Raw genomic sequence first — 23,889 nt, 5'->3', positions numbered from 1 at the left:
GAAGTAATGTAAAATTCATTACTTATCCCTCAATGGCTGTACTATCTGAAATTGAATTTACCTACCAGTTTCACTATTGCTCTTCATTTTTCAGTTTCTTGGATGACAGTGTATATTGGTGCTTCTGTTTTAGGGGATTTTTCCTACAACCCTACTAGCACTTAATGTCTGGAAAATTTACTGTGTCAGATTGAAAGCTGTATTCTTTTTGGGGTTTTTTTTTTAAGTCTTATTTATTATGAGAGAGAGAATGAGAGAGAGAGAGAGAGAGCATGAGTGAGGGACAGGCAGAGAAAGAGACAGAATCCCAAACAGGCTCCCCATTGTCAGTACACAGCACAATGCAAGGCTCGATCTCACAAACCATGAGGTCATGATTTGAGCTGAAACCAAGAGTTGGATGCTTAACAAACTGAGCCATCCAGACTCCCTGAAAGTTGTATTCTTAATGACTTCTTTATAATCTCCAAATTGTTTCTGGAATAATCACTGTATAGAAGCTGAACTCCTCCACTGCGAATATTAGTCAATTTCAATTACATAAATATTAACATGATTATATTTCATTTACAGTTGCCATTCGCATTATTATTTACTTAGCAGCAGAAGTCAGTCCTTCTCGTTTGCTACTTTTGTGACTATTTCATAGCTGTGTTTATCCACTGAAGGGGATTATGAATAAACAAACCACCATTTAAATAAACATACGGTTTACATATTTATTACAAGTTTAGGTGATCCGTGTTCCTTTCCAAGGAAAGGAGAGGGTAGACACTCTGGAGTCATAACTCATGAGGATGTAGGGGCTGACCGTAGGGAAACACGCAGTGATTAGTGCAGAAGTGTTCCTCAGCCACAGACTGGGGTTGTTAAACAGGACCGAACAAATGTGCAAGAAAGAGGAGAGTACCCACAAGGACACAAAGGTGCTCACCAGGACAAGGATGCTTTCAGTGGCTCTGGTTTCAGGGGAGGGTCTGGCGGAGAGATTGTTCCTAAGGATGTATTGGACCCGCTGCTTGTGCCTATGCAGGATGAAGACCATGGAGCCGCTGGCCCAGATCATGAGCCCCAAACAGAAACCATCATGGAATAATACTGCTGCTATATACAATGACTGTGCTATATAGCCCCCAGTTATGGAATAACAGTAGCCATAATCTCTCTTCCTTGTTATGTTCGTGTTGTCCCTTTTGCTGCCCATAACGAAAAGAACCATAATATTAAGCATCATGTTCAGGACCCAGCAGAGGATGTTGGAGATGCCCATGTACTTCAGAGATTTCGCTTTAAGCCCTGACCACCTGGAGTCCACTGGACTGATCATGACCACCTGGAAGACAGTCAAGAGGCAGATGGTTCCAATGGCCACATCCCTGCCCACTTTGTGAACATAGAAAACAAGTTTGCATTCAAAATCGCTAAGGGAATATTTCACGTCCAAATCTACCATCGTTTGGGGGATTCCTTTGGAAAAAATAACTAAGAGATTGGCCACAATCATGTGCTTGAGAATCAGATCTGTGGACCTTGCCCTACATTCTGTCAAGTGAAGCAAGAGATAATGGCAAAGAAGAGAGAAATTCCCCAGAATCCCGACTATCATCTGTAATAGAAAGATCATTCTCATTGCCAAACCCCTGTCGGCCTTTTTGCCAGTTCCCAGGGAGTGATAGTCATCTTCCAAGCCAGAGATTCCTGCATGGGAACATGAGGCATGAGCTAATGTGTCATAGCTTGAATTCAGTATTTTCTTCTTACCTTAGCTCCCACTTAGAAATCATTGTTTATAGTTAGCACATTTTAACAGGTTTTCAAGTATTGACTGTTAATGTAAGGTGCTTTCTACAGAGTATGATTAATACTAGAAAGGGTATGTGTGTAGCATCCTGGATTCTTCACAACTTCATGAGAGTGTATGAGCATTTTCATGGAAAAAATAAGGAGCACTGAGGCAGAGAAAGGCTAGTGATTTGTCAAATTCAAACCATATTTATGGGAATGGGGAGATTTGAACCTCACTGGGCTGATATAATGGCAGTGCCTTTAAGCACAATGCTCTTCTAACAAAGCTAGTTAGATGTATTCTTCAAAATATAGGTGTGTATTTAGATGTTTTTGCACATACTATTTTATATTTGGCATTTTATATTTTTGTACAAGTTTCCATTTATGTGTAAAATTTTATTGTGTAGGCTAAGACCTATTATGAATAAGGCTATAAATATCTTCATAAAATCTAGCTGTGCTGATTGTAGTATAATTGTATACAGACCTACTCCATGACAAATTATATACAAAGAATGTACTACTGGCTGTGTATTGGATTGGCCACAGAAACACTAATTTGCTTTTATATCAGCAATGAAATGACACCTACACAAAAATCACTTAATGCTCTACTGTGCTCTGAACTATGGAACTTGAAACACCAATATGAGAAAGTACTATAGAGTAGAAACTCAGTATCACTAATTTCAAATTCCAAACTAATGTTTAATAACATAACTTAAGAAAACGCATTGGCGGGACACCTGGGTGGCTCAGTTGTTTAAGCATCGGACTCTTGATTTTGGTTCAGGTCATGATCCCAGGGTTGTGAGATTGAGCCCCACGTCAGGCTCTGCACTAACAGTGTGGAGTCTGCGTGGGATCTTCTCTCTCCCTCTCTTCCTCTGCCACTCCTCTCTCTCTTAATAATTACACTCCCTCTCTCTCAAAATAAATAAATTTTGAAAACAAAGAAAACACATTGACAATAAGGCAAGCTTTGTTAAACATGTTTTCCTATAACGCATATACAAAATGAAATCTCTAGGATGTGAAAACTTGTACATTTTATAAATTGAAATTTCAGAGCTTGTGGTTGATAATATTTTTAAACCAGAGAATTGCTCACAAGATACTTTTGTGTCTGTCATCTGAAATCCATTTTATAACATTGCCATTTCCTTCAATGCTCCCCCCCTTACTCAAAGATGGAAAAATGGTCTTGCCAAAATCAACAGATCATAGATGTTTTCGATAGGAAAAAATTAATGTCTCCACTAATCATGTCATACACCCTGAGTTAGAGAAACATTTCTCCTCCAGTCATTGTTATTCATATGCACTGCTTCTGCAAAGGATTTGATAATTCTGTAGATTTTTTTCTAGCTTTTATTAACCATGCAGGTATTATAGGCACCTGTAGTTATCCTGACTCTCAGCTAGTAAGGTAGCCTGGCTGCAGATCTATTTTAGAACTACAGCCATGATTCACATTAAAAACAAGATTTGATTATCACTTGGATTAAACACCAACTGTCACTGTCAGGGTTATAGTAAATTACATCAGGAGCCATCAGGGATTGGTGAAGGTCTAGGACCCTGTCTTTCTTTACCGATTCAACTCAAGCATCAGAATTATTCCTCCTTCCTGTGTGGCTTTGGCACTGGACAAGGCTGAAATCCAGAAGAGTCATTTTGTTTCCCCAATATAATCACTTACCTAGACTCTTGATAACTCTCTTTGTTTGCAGACTCTGCTCCTTAGACTGAAATAGAAATATTCACTGGAGTTTCTCTGGCTGCCAGGACAGGGGGATTAACACGATGGTCACCACAGCTAGTATCGTGTGAGAGAAAAGTTAAGCTGTCAGACCACTAGATATGGGCTTGTAGTCGTGTGATGTCACCTCCCCATGGAACTACAATTTTCTCTTCACCTATAGTCACAATGAGAGTACAGGCATGGGGAACTGGGAATATTTGTGACAAACTTTTTTTCCCAATTCTTAATTGTTGAAAACAACAGCAAGTTTCTAGTTTTCATCTCCAAAGGGATCTTTGCAAGTGTTGGGAGGGCTCTTTCTTCTCCTTGATCCCTGAAGGCAGATGGTTTCAGAGGAAGGGAGCAGGAAACACTGAAGTCTGACACGTGTGGGACTAGCCATGAACCTTGTGTGTCTCACTGCATTGTCTGTTCCCTTGAAAAGTTTTTCTACACCAAATGAATTATTTCCTAGTCTGCAGGCTGAATATATTGCAAATACAGTACCAATATTCACCATTTCTGCTACCCCTGTAGATATAGGAAATCTAAACAGAATAATAATCATAGAGGGGGACCTGGGTGGCTCAGTTGGTTAAGCATCCCACCCTTGATCTCAGGGTCCTGAGTTCAAGCCCTGCATTGAGCTCTGTGCTGGATGTGAAGTCTACTTATTTAATAATAATAATAATAATAACAACAACAACAACCACCATAGAAATACTCATGTTCATGAGCCTCTCACCAATGAAAGCATGCTTTTTTCAGACAGCATAAGATAATTCGCTTAAAATTTTTTTTTTAACATTTATTTATTTGTGAAAGACAGAGGGACATAGAGCACTACTGGGGAAGGGGCAGAGATAGAGGGAGACACAGAATCTGGAGCAGGGTCCAGGCTCTGAGCTGTCAGCACAGAGCCTAATGCAGGGCTTGAACTCACAGACTGTGAGATCATGATCTGAGCCAAAGTGGGATGTTTAACCAACTGAGTCACCCAAATGTCTCTGGGATCAGATAATTTAAAAAGTCGATTTTACAATGCTTTTAGTACCACATAGGCAAATGTTACTTCCTTAATCCAAGGGCATTGAATGGTTACCTTGTTCCTCAAGGTGTTTTTAAATTTTTAAATATATATTTTTTTTAATTTTTGAGAGACAGAGAGACAGATCATGAGTGGGAGAGAGACAGAGAGAGAAGAAGACACAGAATCCAAAGCAGGTCCAGGCTCTGAGCTGTCAGCACAGAGCCAGACACAGGGCTCGAACCCATGAACCGTGAGATGAAGTCGGATATAAAACTGACTGAGCTACCCAGGTGCCCCTGAAGCTTTTTTTTTTTTTTTTCTAAATGTTTAGTAATGAGCCTGATTGCTTTCATAATTGATTTTTTAAATATGAGTTCAAATCAATCCTTTTGTTTTTTCCTTCAAACAAATCCACAATATGATCTAGCACCTCTGTCTAGAGCCCCTAGTTTCCAAGTGGGGGATTAGAATCCGATGGTGCTCAGTTTCTCATCTACATGTGCTTTCCAGCCTTACACACAGATGCAAACGCACACGTGTTCATACACACAAATACAATCACAGTCACACGTGCTCATTTACTTGAACGCATATACACTCACACTTTCTTTAACAAACTCTCATGCATCCAAAACTCACTATATATAAACACACACACTATATATGCACATATGCACAGTGTGTCATACATGCTATGACACACACAAGCTCACACAACTGACTCATATTAATAAAGTCACATTCACGCCATCAACACAGATATTTGTATCTCAGTAAGGTGTTCACATGTGAATGAATTGTGGTATGTTCACACCTTCTGGAGGTATAGAAAGGGAGGCCCTTTTTAGTCTTTTCATCCCTGAACAACCCACAAAGTTATTATTTAGAATGTGTAACATTAGATGTTGCTGTGAGCATTACTAGCTCACAGGTCAAGGTGCATAGCAAAAAAGGTGAAATGTTGGCGGAGTGACTCTGTGTGTGTGTGAGAGTGTACATATGTATTTTATTTTTTAATGTTTATTCATTTTTGAGAAAGAGAAACAGAGAGAGAGTATAAGCAGGGGAGGGGCAGAGAGAGAGACACACACACAGAATCCAAAGCGGACTGCAGGCTCCAAGCTGTCAGCACAGAGTCCCACACGGGGTTCAAACTCACAGACCATGAGATCATGAGTTGAGCCAAAGTCAGATGCTTAACTGACTGAGCCACCCAGGTGCCCCAAGAGTGCATATAAGGTAAAATGAAGACACAGGGAAAGGGCATACAGGTAGGGTGCAGACAGCATAGGGAGTGAAGGAAGGGAGAGCTCAGGGGTGTTGGGGAACATCATCAAAAAAAATAAAATGTGATCACTGATTGACCCATCAGCTTGACCCCAGACACTCAGAGGCCCCTCACCTGCTCCCTTGTCCTTGGAATGTGGGTTCTACTTGCCTTTCCCACTCCCAGAGGCTGCTCCAAGGACACAGCCTTGAGATGGTGACATAGTGTTGAGAATACCTGCATGGTGTACATGACTGAGTCCAGTTAAGGCTTCTCTCTATATAAACTTTAAGATTGGACAGGCAGGTATGGGGATCCACTTATTGTGCCACTGCCCAAGACAAGTTTCATATGTAAGTTCTCTTTACTTATTAAAACTGCTACCCACCAACGTGGAGTGGCCAGCCTCTTCATCTCTCCCTGCCCTCCATGTACTGAGGCCAGTTTCTGATAACATCCGGGAATTTGCAGAGAAGGGTAGGAATCAACAGGAGGGAGAGAGAGGAAAGAGGGTTAAAAGGAACAAGTGGGTTCAAGTAACTGAGAACCTAAACAAAGGGATTTATTGGTATAAGAGATTTAGCGTGCAAGGAAGTTAAGGATACTAGAGAAATTGTGGACTTTGTGGATGGATGAAGAAGGTCATGGGGATGAAGGGATTAATAAGGATGGACTAATAATGACAGAAGGTGAATTAAGCACAGGATTAGGTAAAACATACATTATAGTTATTGTCTGTGAGAAGTTAGATAATACAACAAATAAAGCAGTATATCTATTGGGGTATTCAGTTCATGGGAGTAATTGATCAAAGTAGAGATGCAGAGTAGAGAGAGAGAGATGGAACTTGAGGGCTAGGAGTGGGTACAGGGAAGCAAAATGGGAGCAGAGTGCTGCTGAAAGCTGGGAAGGATAGTGGGAATCATGAGCTAAAGGGCCCAGGAGAACCAGGTAGGGATTGCAGGGTAGGCACAATGCATGAAAGTCATGGGGAAAATGAGGAAATCCAATGGTTAAGGGCTGAGGCCCAAGGGCCACAGAGGACATAAGAAATGGTTTGAGATCACTGAAACAGGAGGGTAAATTTAGGAATAGGAAGACGGAGGGAAGCGAGGCTGGTGCATTCAAGGGGTATGGAAAGTAAAGAGCATTTGTGTGTGGTCATTGGAATGTGGAGAGAGAACTTTTGAAGATTTTGAGGTTATAAAGTTCACAAGATGGAGACAGAGGTTAACTGTTAAGAATCTAGCAATGGTGGGGGTATCTACAGGAGTTCTAGGGGAGGGCTACAGTTCACAGGGTGGGGGTCACTGAGGCAGATCTAGGTGCAGAATGCAGGCTGTTGTAATGAAAGTCACAAGGGCAATTTGGAAGTCAAGAATTTGGTGCCCATTCATTATTTCCCTCTTAGAGGACTCAGTCATGACTTAATCATAAATAGATTCTAATTTCAGCTCATTAGGCCAAAAAAGTACCTATATACAATACCCCTAAAATAATTTTTGTTTTAAGATTTTATTTTTAATTTTAAGCAATCTCTACAACCAGCATGAGGCTCAAACTTACAACCCCGAGTCAAGAGTTGCATGCTCCACCGACTGAGCCAGCCAGGTGTCCCCCCAACAGCCCCCCACCAAAATGCTTTAAATTGGATATAGAGTAGATGTCTGCATGTAGGACTTGGGGTGCACAATGGCCCAGCCATCTTGCTCTTCTTTCAGAATACCAAATATATAGGATGTGAGCTGGGTGGCAGGAGGGGCTGTTAACTGGTACTGGGTAGTCAGTAAAGGAAAGAAGTGCCTGGAGGACCACCCAACTTGGCCTATGTCTTGAGGTCTTGTGCTGAAATAGGACACAATGAAAAACTCTTTAATGTTTCCAAAGTATAATACATATCTTAATTACAAAATTATCCATAATAAGACAGATTTTAAATAAATTCTTTTTCTCCAGTTTTATTGAGGTCTGACAAACCAATAGTTTATATTTTAAGTGTACAACACAATGTTTTGGTGTGTATATATATACATACTGTGAAGTGATTAATGAAATAAAATCAATTAACAAACCTATCACCGCACATAGTTATCTTTTCTCTGTGTGTGTAGTGAGCACTTAATATCTCCTCTCTTAGCAAAGTGTAAATATCAAATAATACATTATCAACTACAGTCACCATGCTTCATGTTAGATCCTCAGAAGTTTTCAATGTGCACAACTGAAACTTTGTACCATTTTACCAACATCTATTCATTTCTCCCACCTCTGAGTCTGTGAAAACCTGTAGTCTTTGTTCTATGAGTTTAACTCTTCAGGGTTCCACAAATAAGTGAGATCATGCAGTGCTTCTCTTTCTGTACCTGCCTTATTTTACTTAGCATAATGTTCTCCAGGTTCCTCCATGTTGTTTCTGGATTTGACATAGAAAGAAACAAAAGCAAAAATAAATAAATGAGACTGCTTCAAACTAAAAAGCTTCTGCCCAGCAGAGGAAACCATCAAATGAAAAAGGCGACCTACTGAATGAAAGAAAATATTTGCAAACCATATATCTGATGGGGTTAGTATCCAAAATATATAAAGAACACATATAACTCAATAGGAAAAACAACAACAACTATAACAAACACCAAGAACAACAACAAAAACAAATAAACAAGCAATCTGATTTTAACAGGGACAGAGGAGGGGCACCTGGGTGGCTCAGTTGGTTAAGCATCTGATCTCAGCTCAGGTCATGAATTCATGGTCCATGAGTTCAAGCCCCCCATTGGGTTCTGTGCTGATAGCTTGGAACCTGGAGCCTGCTTCAGATTCTGTGTCTTCCTCTCTCTCTGCCCCTCCCCAGCTCGCCCTCTGTCTCTCTCTCTCTCTCTCTGTCAAATATAAATAGACATTTAAAATTTTTCATTAAAAAAAAAGTAAAAAGGGACAGAGGATCTGAATAGACATTTTCCCAAAGAAGACATACAGATGGCCAGCAGGTACAAGAAAGGTGCTCAACATTATTAATCATCAGGAGATTGCAAATCAAAACCACAATATCACCTCACACCCATTAGAATGGCTATTATAAAAAAGATGAGAAATGGCAAGTGTTGACAAGGATGGACAGAAAAGGAAACCCTTGTGCATTGTTGGTGGGAATGTAAATTGGTGCAGCCACTATGGAAAATTATATGGTGGTTCCTCAAAAAATTAAAAATGAAACTACCATATTCTGCAATTCTACCTCTGGGTATTTATTCAAAGGAAACACAAAATACTAACTCAAGAAGATATATGCACTCCTGTGTTCACTGCAGCATTATTTACACTAGTGAAGACATAGAAACAACCTAAGTGTCCATCAATGGATGAATGGATAAAGAAGATGCAGTATTTATGTGAATATTATTCAGCCATTAAAAAGAAAGAAACCTTGCCATTTGTGACAATATAGATGAAATTTGCAGTCCATTAGCATTATGCTAAGTGAAATAAGTCAGACAAAGAAAGACAAATACCATATAATCTCAATTATATCTGGAATCTAAAACAAACAAACAAAGCCTGAACTCATAAATATAGAGAATAGATTAGTGGTTGCCAGAGACAAGGGCTACCCCTTGTGGGTGAAATAAGTGAAGGTGGTTGAAAGGTACAGACTTCTTGTTATAAAATAAATAAGTCCTGATGATGTAATGTACAGCATATAAACAAAAACAAATTGAGTGAAAGTTAATCTATTAGTGTTGGATTGCCATCATATTGTCCAGGTAGAAGTAGATGTATTAAATAACTACACTCTGAATAGTTTTTAAAAACTATTTATTTATTTTTGAGAGAGAGAGAGAATACAAGTTGGGGAGGGCCAGAGAGAGAGTGTGTGACAGAAGTTCCAAAGCAGGTTCTACGCTGAAAGCACAGAGCCCAGTTCTGACTTGTTTTTTTAAAGTATACTGTAATTTCTACATTAAAAACTAAGAAATACTAAATATATGATCTCCAAGATAAGAGAGGTACAATGTAGAATTATTTAAAATTAATGCAGAAGTTGGAATTGGCAAACTAAGAACAGACAGACTATAGGTGTAATGAAGAACATAGTATAGATTGATAAATGCAATTGGAAATACATTTAATATGATACTGAATATAAGAGATTAATCTCATTAAAGTCAAACACATTTTACTATATGTAATTGAGTATTTTTTAAGAGATACAGTTAAATATAAGAATTAAAATTGAAAAAAGAAAAACATATTCTATATAATTTTCTCAGTAATTACACATACTCCAAAAGGGGGTACAAAATACAGAGTTATTTTAAAAAATTGATACAGGGGTGCCTGGGTGGCTCAGTTGGTTGAGCATCTGACTTTAGATTTCAGCTCAGGTCATGATCTCAGTTGTGGGACCTAGCCCCACTCCGTCTACACACTGAGCTTGGAGCCTGCTTAAGCTCACGCACTTGTTCTCTTTCTCTAAAATATTTTTTTTAATTATAATGGAGAAAAGATAAGAAAATAGAACAGGTGTAATAAAGAGCATATAAAAAGTTGATAAATCCAATTCTAGATATATTCGCTCTTACATTAACCATAAAAGACAAATTACAACTAATAAAGTCAAACATTTTCTTAGTATATCCAACTGGCTTCATTTTCCAGAGATACAGATAAGTCAAGGATTAAAATCGAAAAATTAAAAATGTATTCTATGTAACTTTTACCAATTAAACCACTAGGATGGAGGGATCAGATAATATATAATTTACAGTTAAAACATTATAATTAGTATTATATTTATTCCTCAATTTAGTTTTCCAATATTATTGACAGAAAAATAACTGGACTTATTTTACATGAGCATATATGTACATATATACGCACATGTATATACACAAACTTATACACATATAAAAACTTACACATATATATGCACAAATATTGATATGTTATATCTATCCATCCACATACTGCTTGTGGTATAATTATGGTAAATATTTCTCTGTGTTTCACATGGGCTAAAAAATGCATTTCTCTATTTTTTGTGGCAAAGGGGCCAATATATATCCATTAGATCAAACTAATTCTTTTGCTTTTTGAATTTTGAATCGTTAATATTCACATCAACTTTATATGTACAGACAGCCACATTAAAATATTTCCTAAAATTAAGGACATGTCCATTCTCATCTTTTGACAACCTCACACAAAAACTCCAAATTAACAAAATGGATCCATGACTTACTCTTCCAACGGCTACTCCCCCACTACTCAAGTTTAATGAAAGTTCCCTAAATAAACTTATTTCCTCGCCCAAGAAACCAGAGAGTGTACCATGGAGGCTGCTTCTTGCCAACATGCCTTAATGGCATCTTTGCATAATAGATCAAGAGGAAACTTCCACAGATCCCCAAATCTATGCATTTTTATCCCATACAACATGTGTTTTTTACGAGTCAACACTTGAAAACAGCAAAACTTACTTTTGTGCTCTTCCCTAACCTACACCAGGTCAATGTGGTCCTTCTGTAAGAAAATGCTTAAATCTCCCTTCAAAACATCAGACTTCAAATGATTAACATCTCTACAAGAGTGTGACATACCAAACTCATACTTGGCTCCTGATGCCTCCATTCTCTGAAAACGAATTTACTCTCCAGCTTAACTCCAGGTTATCCATTATTCTGTGGAAATTTTGTTGTCTTCAGTATATTGAAGGGCCACATCAAATGGTGTCCCTAGCTTAGGGAATTTGTCGTATAATCCCATAACTAGTTAATTTTGGAGAAAATTTATTATATCACATTGAAAGTTACATGCTCAATGAGTTCATAATCTCCAGATTGTTTCAGGAACTGTTGTTTAAATATTACATGGGTTTCAAACCCCCTCACTTCAAATATTAAGACATTTATATTACATTGTATTAATGTGATAATCACATAATACTTCATTTATAATTGCATTCCACTTACTCATTTTGCACTGAAGCCAAGTCTGTGTCGTTTATCACCCTCTTGCAATATGACTTTCAGGATTGTGATTAAACTGTCAAATGAATTAATAACTAAAAAGCTAACTGTTGTGGGGGCGCCTGGGTGGCTTAGTCGGTTAAGCGTCCGACTTTCGCTTAGGTCATGATCTCGCGGTTCGTGGGTTCGAGCCCCGCGTCGGGCTCTGTGCTGACTGCCAGCTCAGAGCCCGGAGCCTGTTTCAGAGTCTGTGACTCCCTCTCTCTCTGACCCTCCCCTGCTCACGCTGTCTCTCTCTCTCTCTCTCTCCTAGAAATAAATAAAACATTTAAAAAAAAAAAAGCTAACTGTTGTGAATATGCATATAATTTACATATTTATGATAAATTTAAGTAATTTTGTATTTCCTTTCTTGGCAAAGCAGAACCGGGACAACCTGGAGTCATGGCTTATGAGGAGGTAAGGACTTATAGTTGGAAAACATGAGGTGATTAGTATAGTGGTGTTCGTCAGCCACCAGCTGGGATTGTCAAAAATCACTGTACAATTGTGAAAGATGGAGGAGAGAATGCACAAAGACACAAAGGTGATGACGAGGATAAGGATGCTTTGGGTGGCTGTAGTCTCAGGGGATGATCTGGCAGAGAGATTGTTCCTATGAGTGTATTGGGCCCGCTGCTTGTGCCTGTGCAGAATTAAAACCATAGAGCCACTGGTCCAGATCACAAGCCCCAAACAGAAGCCATCATGGAATAATAATGATGCTAAATGCAGTGGCTGTGCTATGTAGTCATGACCTCTAGAATAACAGGGCCACAACTCTTTCTCTTTGTGACATTTTGGTGGCTCCACTTGGCTGTTATATACACAGGAATAATAATATGCATAATGTTCAGGATCCAACAGAGGAGGTTGGAGGTGCCCAGGTACTTGGAAGCTTTCGCTTTTAGCCCTCCCCACCAGGAATCCCTGGGACTGATGATGATCATTTGGAAGAGGCTCAAGAGGCAGATGGAGCCAATGGACACATTTCTGCCCACTCTGTGAACATAGAAAACAAATTTACATCCAGTATCATTGAGGAAGTCTTTCAGCCCCCAAGCTGTCATTACCTGGGGGATTCCTTTAGAGAGAATGACTAAGGAGTTGGCTACAGTCAGGTGCTTGAGGATCAAATCTGTGGACCTGAACCCCCATCCTGTTAGAGAAAGTAAGAGATAATGGTAAAGAAGATAAAAATTCCCCAGAAGTCCAACTATAGTTTGTAATAAGAAGATCATTACCATTGCCAAATCACTGGTGGTCATTCTGTAAAATCCCAAGGCGTGAAATTCTTCTGAGCCAGATTCCTGCATGGGAACAGGAGACATGAGGCACATGTCATGTAGGCTGGAATTCAGTGTTCTCCACTTAACTTAGTTTGTACTTAGAAATATTTACTTAATGTTTCTTATTACATGTTTTTAAGAGGTGAATACATCACCTTTGTTTTTTTTATATATTTTTTAATGTTTTTATTTATTTCTGAGAGAGAGAGAGAGCATGAGCAGGGGAGGGTCAGAGAGAGAGGGAGATACAGAATCTGAAGCAGACTCCAGGCTCTGAGCTGTGAGCACAGAGCCTGACATGGGGCTCGAATCCACGAACTGTGAAATCATGACCTGAGCCGAAGACAGTTGCTTAGCCAAGTGAGCCACCTACGTGTCCCTGAATACATCAGCTTTGAAGAGTTTTCACAAAACACAAGTCACTCCCATGAGGCCATACCTGTAATAAATTCTGTGCTCTTCATAACGCTATGAGACAGGCAGTAGCATTATTTCTATTGGAAAAATAAGGAGCGCTTGGACAGATAAAGTTTAATGATCTCTCTAAATGTAAGCCATATTATGGGCAAAGGGTGGACTTGACCTGGTGTGGCTGGTAAAAAGTGTATTAAATTTTTTTCAATGTTTATTTATTTATTTATTATTATTTAAATATTTTAATTTATTTCTAGGAGAGAGAGAGAGAGAGAGACAGCGTGAGCAGGGGAGGGTCAGAGAGAGAGGGAGATACAGACTCTGAAATAGGCTCCAGGCTCTGAGCTGGCAGTCAGCACAGACCCTGATGCGGGGCTCGAACCTACAAACCGTGAGATCATGACCTAAGCGAAAGTCGGACGCTTAACCGACTAAGCCACCCAGGCGCCCCGAATGTTTATTTATTTTTGAAAAAGGAAGAGAGTGCAAACGAGGGAGAGGTAGAAAGAGGGGGAGACACAGAATCTGAAATATGCTCCAGGCTTGAAGCTGTCAACACAGAGCTGACGCGGGGCTCAAACTCGTGAGCCATGAGATCATGACCTGAAACCAAGTCCGATGCTTAAGCAACTGAGCCACCCAGGTGCCCAAAGGCCGTGCATTTAAACAGTAAGCTATTCTGGGGCACCTGGGTGGCTGATTTCGTTGAGTGTCGGACTTCAGCTGAGTTTAGGACCTCCAGGTTTGGGAGTTCCAGCTCCGCGCTGTCGTCACTGCTGTCAGCACGAGCCTGCTTCTGATCCTCTGTCCCCCTCTCTCTGACCCACCCCTGTCCCAGACTCTCTTTCTCTCTCAAAAATAAACATTAAAAAAAAAAACCCACTAAACTATTCTAACATAACTACTTAGCTGTGTTCCTGAAGAATACAGATGAATATTTATTCATTTTCATAGCTTGTCTTCTTATTTTAGATTGATGCTACTTTGTTTTACCATTTTGTTGTGACAAGATTCCATTTATGTGTATAGGCTGTTACAAATTATAGATATAGATTTCATAATAAAATATTGATACATCAATTATAGTATAATTTTGTCAGGGAATGCATTATGACAAGTTATCTTTTTTTAATAAACTTTTTAATTAAATTTCTTAAAATTTACATCCAAGTTAGTTAGCATATAGTGCAACAATGATTTCAAGAGTAGATTCCTTAATGACCTTACCCATTTAGCCCATCCCCCCCTCCCACAACCCCTCTAGGAACCCTGTTTGTTCTCCATATTTAAGAGTCTCTTATGTTTTGTCTCCCTCCCTGTTTTTATATTCTTTTTGCTTCCCTTCCCTTATGTTCATCTGTTCTGTGTCTTAAAGTCCTCTTATGAGTGAAGTCATATGCTTTTTGTCTTTCTGACTAATTTCGCTTAGCATAATACCCTCTAGTTCCATCCACGTAGTTGCAAATGGCAAGATTTCATTCTTTTTATTGCCAAGTAATACTCCATTGTATATATGCACCACATCTTCTTTATCTATTCATCCATTGACGGACATTTGGGCTCTTTCCATATTTTGGCTATTGGTAGAGTTGCTACAAACATTGGGGTGCATATGTCCCTTTGAAACAGCACAACTGTATCCCTTGGATAAATACCTAGAGCAATGACTGGCTCGTAGGGTAGTTCTATTTTTAATTTTTTGAGGAACCTCCATACTGTTTTCCAGAGCGGCTGCACCAGTTTGCATTCCCACCAGCAGTGCGAAAGAGAGCCTATTTCTCTACTTCCTCACCAGCATCTGTTGTTACCTGAGTTGTTGATTTTAGCCATTTTAACAGGTGTGAGGTAGTAGCTTATTGTGGTATTGATTTGTATTTCCCTGTTGATGAGTGATGTTGAGGATTGTTTCATGTGTCTGTTAACCATCTGGATGTCTTCTTTGGAGAAGTGTCTGTTCATGTTGTTAGCCCATTTCTTCAGTGGATATGACAAATTATCTTTAAAGAAGGTACAATTGGCTCTATTCTGGGATGGCAACAGAAACACTAATGTGCTTTTATGCAGGGAGCAAAATGACACCTTTCACAGGAATCATTTAACATGATGTCGGTTCCTGAACTGTGGGACATGAACCAAAAGATGTGATAAAATCATGTAAGGTAGAAACTAAATATTAGCATTTTCAAATCAGAAGCTAATGTGTTTATTAAAATATGACTAAAGTAAAAAGTACTAACAATAAGGTAAGATTTGTGAACTATTAAAATATACTCATTTCAAAACAGAATCTCAAGGGTGTGATGTATGTGTATTTTATAAGTTGAAACTATAGTTTATGATTCATATTAGATAACTCTTTTTTTTTAATTTGAGAGAAAGAGTGTGTAAGCAGGGGAGGGGGGCATAGGAAGAGAATCTTAAGCAGGCTCAGTGCAGGGTGCTCACTGCACTCAATTCCACAACCCTGGGATCATGACCTGATCGGAAATCAAGAGTCAGACACTCAAACAACTGAGCCACCCAGATGGCCTTGAGATTACTTTTAAATCAGAGAGTACATCAACAGATACATTGTGCCTAAAGCCACTATCTGAAACCAATTGTTATTCTATTACCATTACTTTTCTTGCTGCTTCTTAATAGGAAACAATCACTGTCTTTATTAAGCACTTAACATACTCAAAGAGTAGAAAGTAGAAAGCCTTTCTACTCTTGCATTTACCATTTGGAAGTACCCTTTCTGCACAAGGTTAGAGGATTTCTTTGGTTTCATCCACTTTTTTTTTTTTTTAATTATTACAACACAGAAGTGTTACAGGCACCTCTGGATATCCTGAGAATTTAGTCTATGAATCCTGCTAGATAGCAGGAACAACAGATTGATTCTGGTAGTTGAGTCCTAAGCACTGGAAACCAGGTTCCCAAATCACTTGATTAAAATACCAATAGTCACTTTCAGTGAAGATTACAGTAAACACATCAGGAGCCATCAGAGATGGTGAAGGTCTACAACCCCTTCTCTCTTTACTAGTTCACTTCAAGCCTGAGAGTTATGCTTCCTTCCCATGTGGCTTTGGCTCTGTACCAGGTTGAAACACAGAAGAATCTTTTTTTCCCAAGATGATCGCTTACCCAGACCCCTGATACCATTCCTTGGTTGCAGACCCTACCTCTTAGACCAAAATAGAAAATACTCACCTGACTTCCTCTGGCTACCAGCACGGAGGTCAGAGTGACAATTGCAACAGCCAGCATATGGGACAGGGAGGCGGTCAGACCACTAGATATATGTCTGGTTTTGTAACATCACCTCCCTGTGGAAATGCAACAATTTCTTCACCTGTAGCTGCAGGGAAAAAACAGGCTTGGCAAACTAGGAATATTTGTGACAAATTCTTTTTCCCCTCAGTTGCTAATTACCAAAAAAGCAATTACAAGTTTGTAGGTATCATCTCCAAAGAGATCATTATAGAGTTTGGATGAGGCTCTTCCTTTTATCCCTGGAGACAGACAGGGTATCAGATGGAAGGAGAAAGAAATTCTGACATGTGAGAAGCTGGCAGGGGAAGCTCATGTGTCTCACTGGATTCTCTGCTCTCCAGAAAAGTTTTTTTTCTCCCCCCTGCAAAGAGAGTTCTGTATTACTCTTCAGACCACTAAGCTACACCATCATTTAATTAATGGTAGAGCAGTGGAAACAGATGACATACCTGAGAAGGATTTTGAAAGTGACAGATGTCAAGGAAACACATGAAGACAATTTTCACTGGAAACCTCTGGACTAGAAACCCACAACCCAATGGCAATTGATTTGGAAGTCTAGGTGATTTGGAAATTTTATAGCAATATGAACTCTCTCCATATTCATGCTTCCCTATAACCTCCAATAGGGATATGAATTATAAATAGAACAAAATCCATTGAAAGACAGAAGTTTATGAACTCCTCACTAATAAAGCATGGCTTTACAGGCAGGATCAGATGATTTGTACAGATAATTCTTACAATTCCTTCAACTATGAGATAAGCCAATGTCACTTCCTCAATTCTAGAACACTGATTACCTGTCTCCTACTCTTATTTATTTCTTTGCTCAATTTTCATAAGAAAACTTGTCTTCTTCCATAATTAATGAACAATGAGTTCTAATTAGTCCATTGCTTTTTCCTACAAACAAATGTCCACTATGATCCACATTCAGTATTTAATGCACCCCCAATTTTAAAGTCATGGATTAACACCATAATGGTGGACAAGTTCTAGTCCACACACACACACACACACACACACACACACACACTCTGATTTATACCCTTACATAAATATGTAAACACACATGTGCATGTACACCCACACAAATACAGTCACACATCCTCACATACCTAACCATGTACACACTTACATAGACTTTGCTTTATAAACTCAGACTCCTCCACAGTTCAACACATATGAACACACAGTTGCATTTGTACACCCTATGACACACAGCTACACAAAGTCACATTCACACCATCATCGTGTGTGTGTGTGTGTGTGTGTGTGTGTGTGTGTGTGTGTGTGTATCTGGATAAGATGTTCATATATGGGAAAATAGTTTCATCTCACCACTAGATGCTCCCAAAAAGGGCACTTTTCAACTTTGTTACTCTTTCCATCTCTCCAACCTGTAAAGAGGGTATCTATGAAGCACAACATTTCTTTTTTTTTTTAATAGTTTATTGTCAAGTTGGTTTCCATATAACACCCAGTGCTCATCCCAACAAGGAAGCACAACATTTCAAATCTGCTGTGAGCACTGTCATTTCAGTTCAAGGCACATAGCTGCAAAGCAGTGATATCAGGGAGTGACCATGCACATGCGTATGTGAAGGGATGGGAAGGGGAGTTGGGGAGAGAGGGGTAAAGTGAGAGCAAGGGTAGGGGTATGCAGGTACAGCACAAACAGCACAGGACATGGAAGGAATGATAGAGAGGAAAGAGGTTAAAAGACACAAGAAGGCTGAAGTCACAGTGTTGAAGGGCAGGATTCAAGAGCACAATGAGCAAAGTGTGCCAGGAAGTTCAGGAAACTGGAGATATATGCTGGGTGGATGAGTGTTAGAAATATGATGGAAATAAGTGAGTTAAGAGGGAACAGATCATGGGAAAAAAGGGGTTATGATTCCAATCCAGACAAAGACCCCACTAAAAAGGAGAACTACAGACCAATTTCCCTGATGAACATGAATGCAAAAATCCTCAACAAAATAATAGCCAACTGGATCCAACAATACATTAAGAGAATTATTCACGACGACCAAGTGGAATTTATACCTGGGATAAGGGCTAGTTCAATATTTGCAAAACAATCAATGTGATACATCACATCAATAAAAGAAAGGACAAGAACCATATGATGTTTTCAATAGATGCAGATAAAGCATTTGTAAACATGCTTTCTTGATAAAAATCCTCAAAAAAGTAGGGATAGAAGGATCATACCTCAAGATCATAAAAGCCATATATGAAAGCCCCACCACTAATATTTTCCTCAATGGGGAAAAACAGAGCTTTCCCTCTAAGGTCAGGAACATGACATGGATGTCCACTCTTGCCACTGTTATTCAACATAGTACTGGAAGTCGTAGCCTCAGAATCAGACAACACAAAGGAATAAAAGGCATCCAAATGAGCCAGGAGGAGGGCATGCTTTCACTCTTTGTAGATGACATGATACTCTATATGGAAAACCCAAAAGATTCCCCCCCAAAACTGTTAGAACTGATCCATGAATTCAGCAAAGTCACAAGATATAAAATCAATGCACAGAAATCGGTTGCATTTTTATACACCAATAATGAAGCAAAAGAAAGAGAAATCAAGGAATCAATCCTATTTGTAATTGCACCAAAAACCATAAAATACGTAGGAGTAAACCTACCCAAAGAGGTGAAAAATCTATATACTGAAAACTATAGAAAGCTTATGAAAGGAATTGAAGACACACAAAAAAAGGGAAAATATTCTATGCTCATGATTGGCAGAATGAATATTGTTAAAATGTCAATACTACTCAAAGCAATCTACATATTCAGGGCAATCCCTATCAAAATAACACCAGCATTCTTCACAGAGCTAGAACAAACAATCCTAAAATTTGTACGGAACCACAAAATACTCTGAATAGCCAAAGCAATCCTGAAAAAGAAAACCAAAGCTGGAAGCATCACTATCCCAGACTTCAAGATGTATTACAAAGCTGTAATGATCAAGACAGTATGATACAGGCAGAAAAACACTCAGATCAGTGGAACGGAATAGAGAACCTAGAAATGGACCCATAAACATATGGCCAACGAATCTTTGGCAAAGCAAGAAAGAATATCCAATGGGATAAAGACAGTCTCTTCAGCAAATTGTGTTGGGAGAACTGGACAGACACATGTAGAAGAATGAACCTGGATCACTTTCTTACACCACACACAAAAATAAACTTAAAATGGATGAAAGATCTAAACACAAGACAGGAAGCCATCAAAATCCTAGAGGAGAAAACAGACAAAACTTCTTTGACCTTGGCCGTAGCAACATCATACTCAATATGTGTCTGGAGGCACAAAAACAAAAATGGACTATTGGGACTCATCAAGATAAAAAGCTTCTGCACGGTGAAGGAAACAATCAGCAAAACTAAAAGGCAACCAATAGAATGGGAGAAGATAATTGCAAATGACATTTCAGATAAAAGGTTAGTATCCAAAATCTATAAAGAACTTATCAAACTCAACACCCCAAAAACAAATAATCCAGTGAAGAAATGGGCAGAAGCTATGAACAGACACTTTTCCAAAGAACACATCCAGATGGCTAACAGACACATGAAAAAATGCTCAACATCATCATCATCATCAGGGAAATACAAATCATTACTACAGTGAGCTACCACCTCACACCTGTCAGAATGGCTAACATTAACAACTCAGGCAACAACAGATGGTATGTGGAGAAAGAGGATCTCTTTTGCACTGCTGGTGGGAATGCACACTGATGTAGCCACTCTGAAAAACAGTATGGAGGTTCCTCAAAAAATTAAAAATAGAACTACCCTACGAGCCAATCATTGCACTAGGTATTTATCCAAGGGATACAGTTGTGCTGTTTCAAAGGGACACACAATGTTTATAGCAGCTCTACCAACAATAATAATACCCACATGTGTGTGTGTATGTGAGGCGGATACATGTTTTGTATCCAAAAATGCTGAGTCCCTCAAACTAGAGTTAAATGCATAGTAGTTACACCTAGATAAAATTATTTTAGGTATGTCATTGGGTTTCCCATTGCCTTCCTAGGCTCAGGATGGGGCAGTTTTCCAGGGGAATCAGACCCACTGTAAGATGCCTACTGGTCATCAAAAGCCCATCGTTTTCTCCTATTCAGTTTAATAGCTTTCCATCCACAAAAACAAGCAGCAGTAAGTTCTGGCAGCAACTCAGGTGTTGCTGGGTGTTGCTAAAATTGTTCCTAAGAGAAAAGAGGCTACCTGCTGTGGATATTATGGCTGCATACTTGCACCCCCCTGCAGCACACCTCTGTAAAAATGGTTTCCTTTTTATTATGGAACACTTATAATATAGGCACTTCATCCCTTATTAGAATGTTTCTCCAACATGGTCCAAAACATTATCAGAATTTCATGTTTCAATATTATTTTATGTTCTTTAGCCCCAAAGGACATCTCAATTAACACCTAGTAGCAAGCTAGTAACTGTAACTCAGATGGTATGCTAACCCTGGCATCCAAAAATTTTCTGGTCCCACATCTTAGTGGTCGCCACTAGGTGGCACTCAAAGGTTTTTAACATTAATTACAATCCTCATTATTATGCGTCGCAGTCACTTCCAAAATCGTTTATTAAAGGATCACAGGGATCCATAGACACTGAGAGACACTACTTTTGCAAACCAGACATGGCATGTCTTTGTTAGGTCTTAATTTAATATGGCCTTCTTTGGGATAGTTTCATGGATAGGAGCAAGCAATATTCCTGGATGTAGAAAATGCATTCTCCAAAATCCAAATAGACCAATAGCAAAACACTTGGCTTCTTGTTTCGTTCTAGGTGTAGGTAGGGATACCAGTTTATTTTTAGTCACCTGTGGAACGTCATGGATGGTTTCTACCCAGAATATTCCAAAGAATTTCACCATTTGGGCAAGTCTCTAGATCTTTGCTGGATTTAACAACCAGTCTCTTTTGGTGCCATTAATGCATTTAGATCAGTTCCACGTAGCTTATTTTTCAGTTTCTGATATTCTTATGATATCATCAATATAGCATATAATTACACTCAGGATCTATATCAAATCCGAATCCTTTCTAAGTTGTGACAGCAAACTGGTAAATTCAAGTAACTGTGGCAATAGAGTAAATGTAAACGAAGATCCTTCTTACTCGTTGTTAAGTCCTAGCTCTCGATGATACTTCTTAGTTCTTTCCTGAGATGTCATTCCAGTGTCCATCACTCGCAAGGCACATCTCCACCAGCTGGCACAAAGAGCTTTTCAATTTAGTCATTCTCTACTTGAGGAAAACATCTCAGCTTCTAATATAAGCGGCCATTATAACTACTCTGTTACCTTAAACATTAATTTAGAGGGGCGCCTGGGTGGCTTAGTCGGTTAAGCGTCCGACTTCCGCTTAGGTCATGATCTCGCGGTTCGTGGGTTCGAGCCCCGCGTCGGGCTCTGTGCTGACTGCCAGCTCGGAGCCTGGAGCCTGTTTCAGAGTCTCTGTCTCCCTGTCTCCCTGACCCCCCCCTGCTCACGCGGTCTCTCTCTCTGTCCTAGAAATAAACAAAACATTTTTTAAAGAAAAGAAAAAACATTAATTTAGAACATGCAGGAGGCAGCTCTGCTCCAAAGAAGGACCAGCAGACCCATACACAGCCGGGAGCCGAGCAGGGCCAGTCTCGTCGAGGCTCCGCCCCCACACCGGCCCGCCCCCACCGCGCGCCTCCTGCCCAGTCCCAACCGCTCTCCGCTAGACGCGGCCCCGCCCAGGCCCCGCCCCCAAGACGGCGCTCCAGCCCGCGCACGCGCAGTTTCCTTCAGACCAGGAAGTGAGTCGGACTGAACGATACACACGCTCAGGTGAGTGAAGTTCGGATATCCAGTATCAAACCCGTGTTTCGAGGCAGCACAGCCTCCTGTCCTCCACACCGGGGTTCTGTGGCAGTTACAACTACCGTCCTCACCCTCCCGCTCACGGTGAGACCCGGCGTCGCCGTGAGACGCTCCGGTGCTCGGGCGTCCGGCTCCACTTCCAGCCCCTCGGTGCCGTGGAGACCGCGGCTTCGCGCGCTCCCTGGCCTGTTCTCCGTCCCCGATCTAGAAAGGGGTTGGGGGAGGGGAGGGGCCCAGGGCAGGGTGTGTGGCTTGGAGGGGAGCGTCCGTCCAGCCCAGGCCCCACTGCTGCAGCAGCAGAGCGCGCGGGCCTCTCCACAGGCCGGGGAGTTCTGCAGAAAAGGGGCAGAGCCAGCTCACTTGCTCGGCTCTGCTCACCAGCCCCTCCGCGGGCGGCAGAGCAGTCTCTTCCCGTGTTGAGGTCCTCCCTGCGTGTGTGGTTGTGTCACAGGAAGGGGGTTTGTTCCTTCTAAGCATGAAACAGCCTATTTTCCGCACTCAGGGCTCACTTCTCAAGACCGAGCTTACCGAGAGGGAAGCCCCGAGGAGCAGGAAAGAAAGCGGAGGCCGACATGACTCGTTCCCAGGTAACAGTCACGTTCTTGGTTGTTTCCTCTGTCTCTCTAACTGAAATTGGTAATCTTCTCTCAAGGGACCTGCCTAACAACGTTTGCTGGAACAGAACTTGCTTCGGTGCCCCTCATCGTCACCTAGATTCCATCCCTCCAGCTTGGCGCCCCGGAGACGTGGAACTTGTGAAGAGGCCCTGTTGGGGGGGCATCAGCTAGAGGGAAGGGTTTCATACTTAGGTTTGGATCGGAAGGTGGGAGTGTTCCTTTGGTGTCAGTGAGGTTGGCAAAGGGGATCGTTTCGGGGGTTGCACACGAATGTGCTGCAGCTCCTCGTAGAGCAGCATGAAGAACTGCGCATTTGGGTGCGGTATGAATGTGTGGGAACAGCTGGAAAAGAAGACCGAGGGGCGCCCGGGTGGCTCAGTCGGTAGAGCATCCGACTTCGGCTCAGGTCATGATCTCGCACTGTGGGTTTGAGCCCCGCATCGGGCTCTGCTGACTGCTCAGAGTCTTGCGTCCGCGTCTGAGTCTGTGTCTCCCTCTCTCTCTCTGCCCCTCCCCCACTCACACTCTGTCTCTCTCAAAAACAAACATTAAAATTAAAAAGAAAAAAAG

At 40.5% G+C, this 23,889-nt stretch overlaps 1 protein-coding gene and 1 long non-coding RNA gene across 2 annotated transcripts; both read right to left on the bottom strand.

Moving 5' to 3' along the window:
- Window positions 1-730: 730 nt before the first annotated feature.
- Window positions 731-11,457, bottom strand: LOC144231107 (vomeronasal type-1 receptor 4-like). The gene is made up of 2 exons (XM_077763497.1): window positions 11,427-11,457; window positions 731-1,698 (listed from the first exon to the last, which is right to left on the bottom strand). Exons 1-2 carry the CDS (start codon window positions 11,455-11,457, stop codon window positions 731-733), a joined length of 999 nt encoding a protein of 332 aa, XP_077619623.1.
- Window positions 11,458-12,935: 1,478 nt separating this feature from the next.
- LOC144231105 (uncharacterized) lies at window positions 12,936-23,324 on the bottom strand. The gene is made up of 3 exons (XR_013334985.1): window positions 23,231-23,324; window positions 13,079-13,144; window positions 12,936-12,993 (listed from the first exon to the last, which is right to left on the bottom strand). It is a non-coding gene; the product is annotated as an uncharacterized LOC144231105 (long non-coding RNA).
- Window positions 23,325-23,889: the final 565 nt, after the last annotated feature.

The sequence above is a fragment of the Crocuta crocuta genome, unplaced genomic scaffold, assembly GCF_008692635.1.
Source record: "Crocuta crocuta isolate KB4526 unplaced genomic scaffold, BGI_CrCroc_1.0 scaffold104, whole genome shotgun sequence".
Classification (NCBI taxonomy): Eukaryota; Metazoa; Chordata; class Mammalia; order Carnivora; family Hyaenidae; genus Crocuta; species Crocuta crocuta.
The sequence above is the reverse complement of the archived record's forward strand: the minus strand, read 5'-3'. Positions and strand labels throughout refer to the sequence as shown.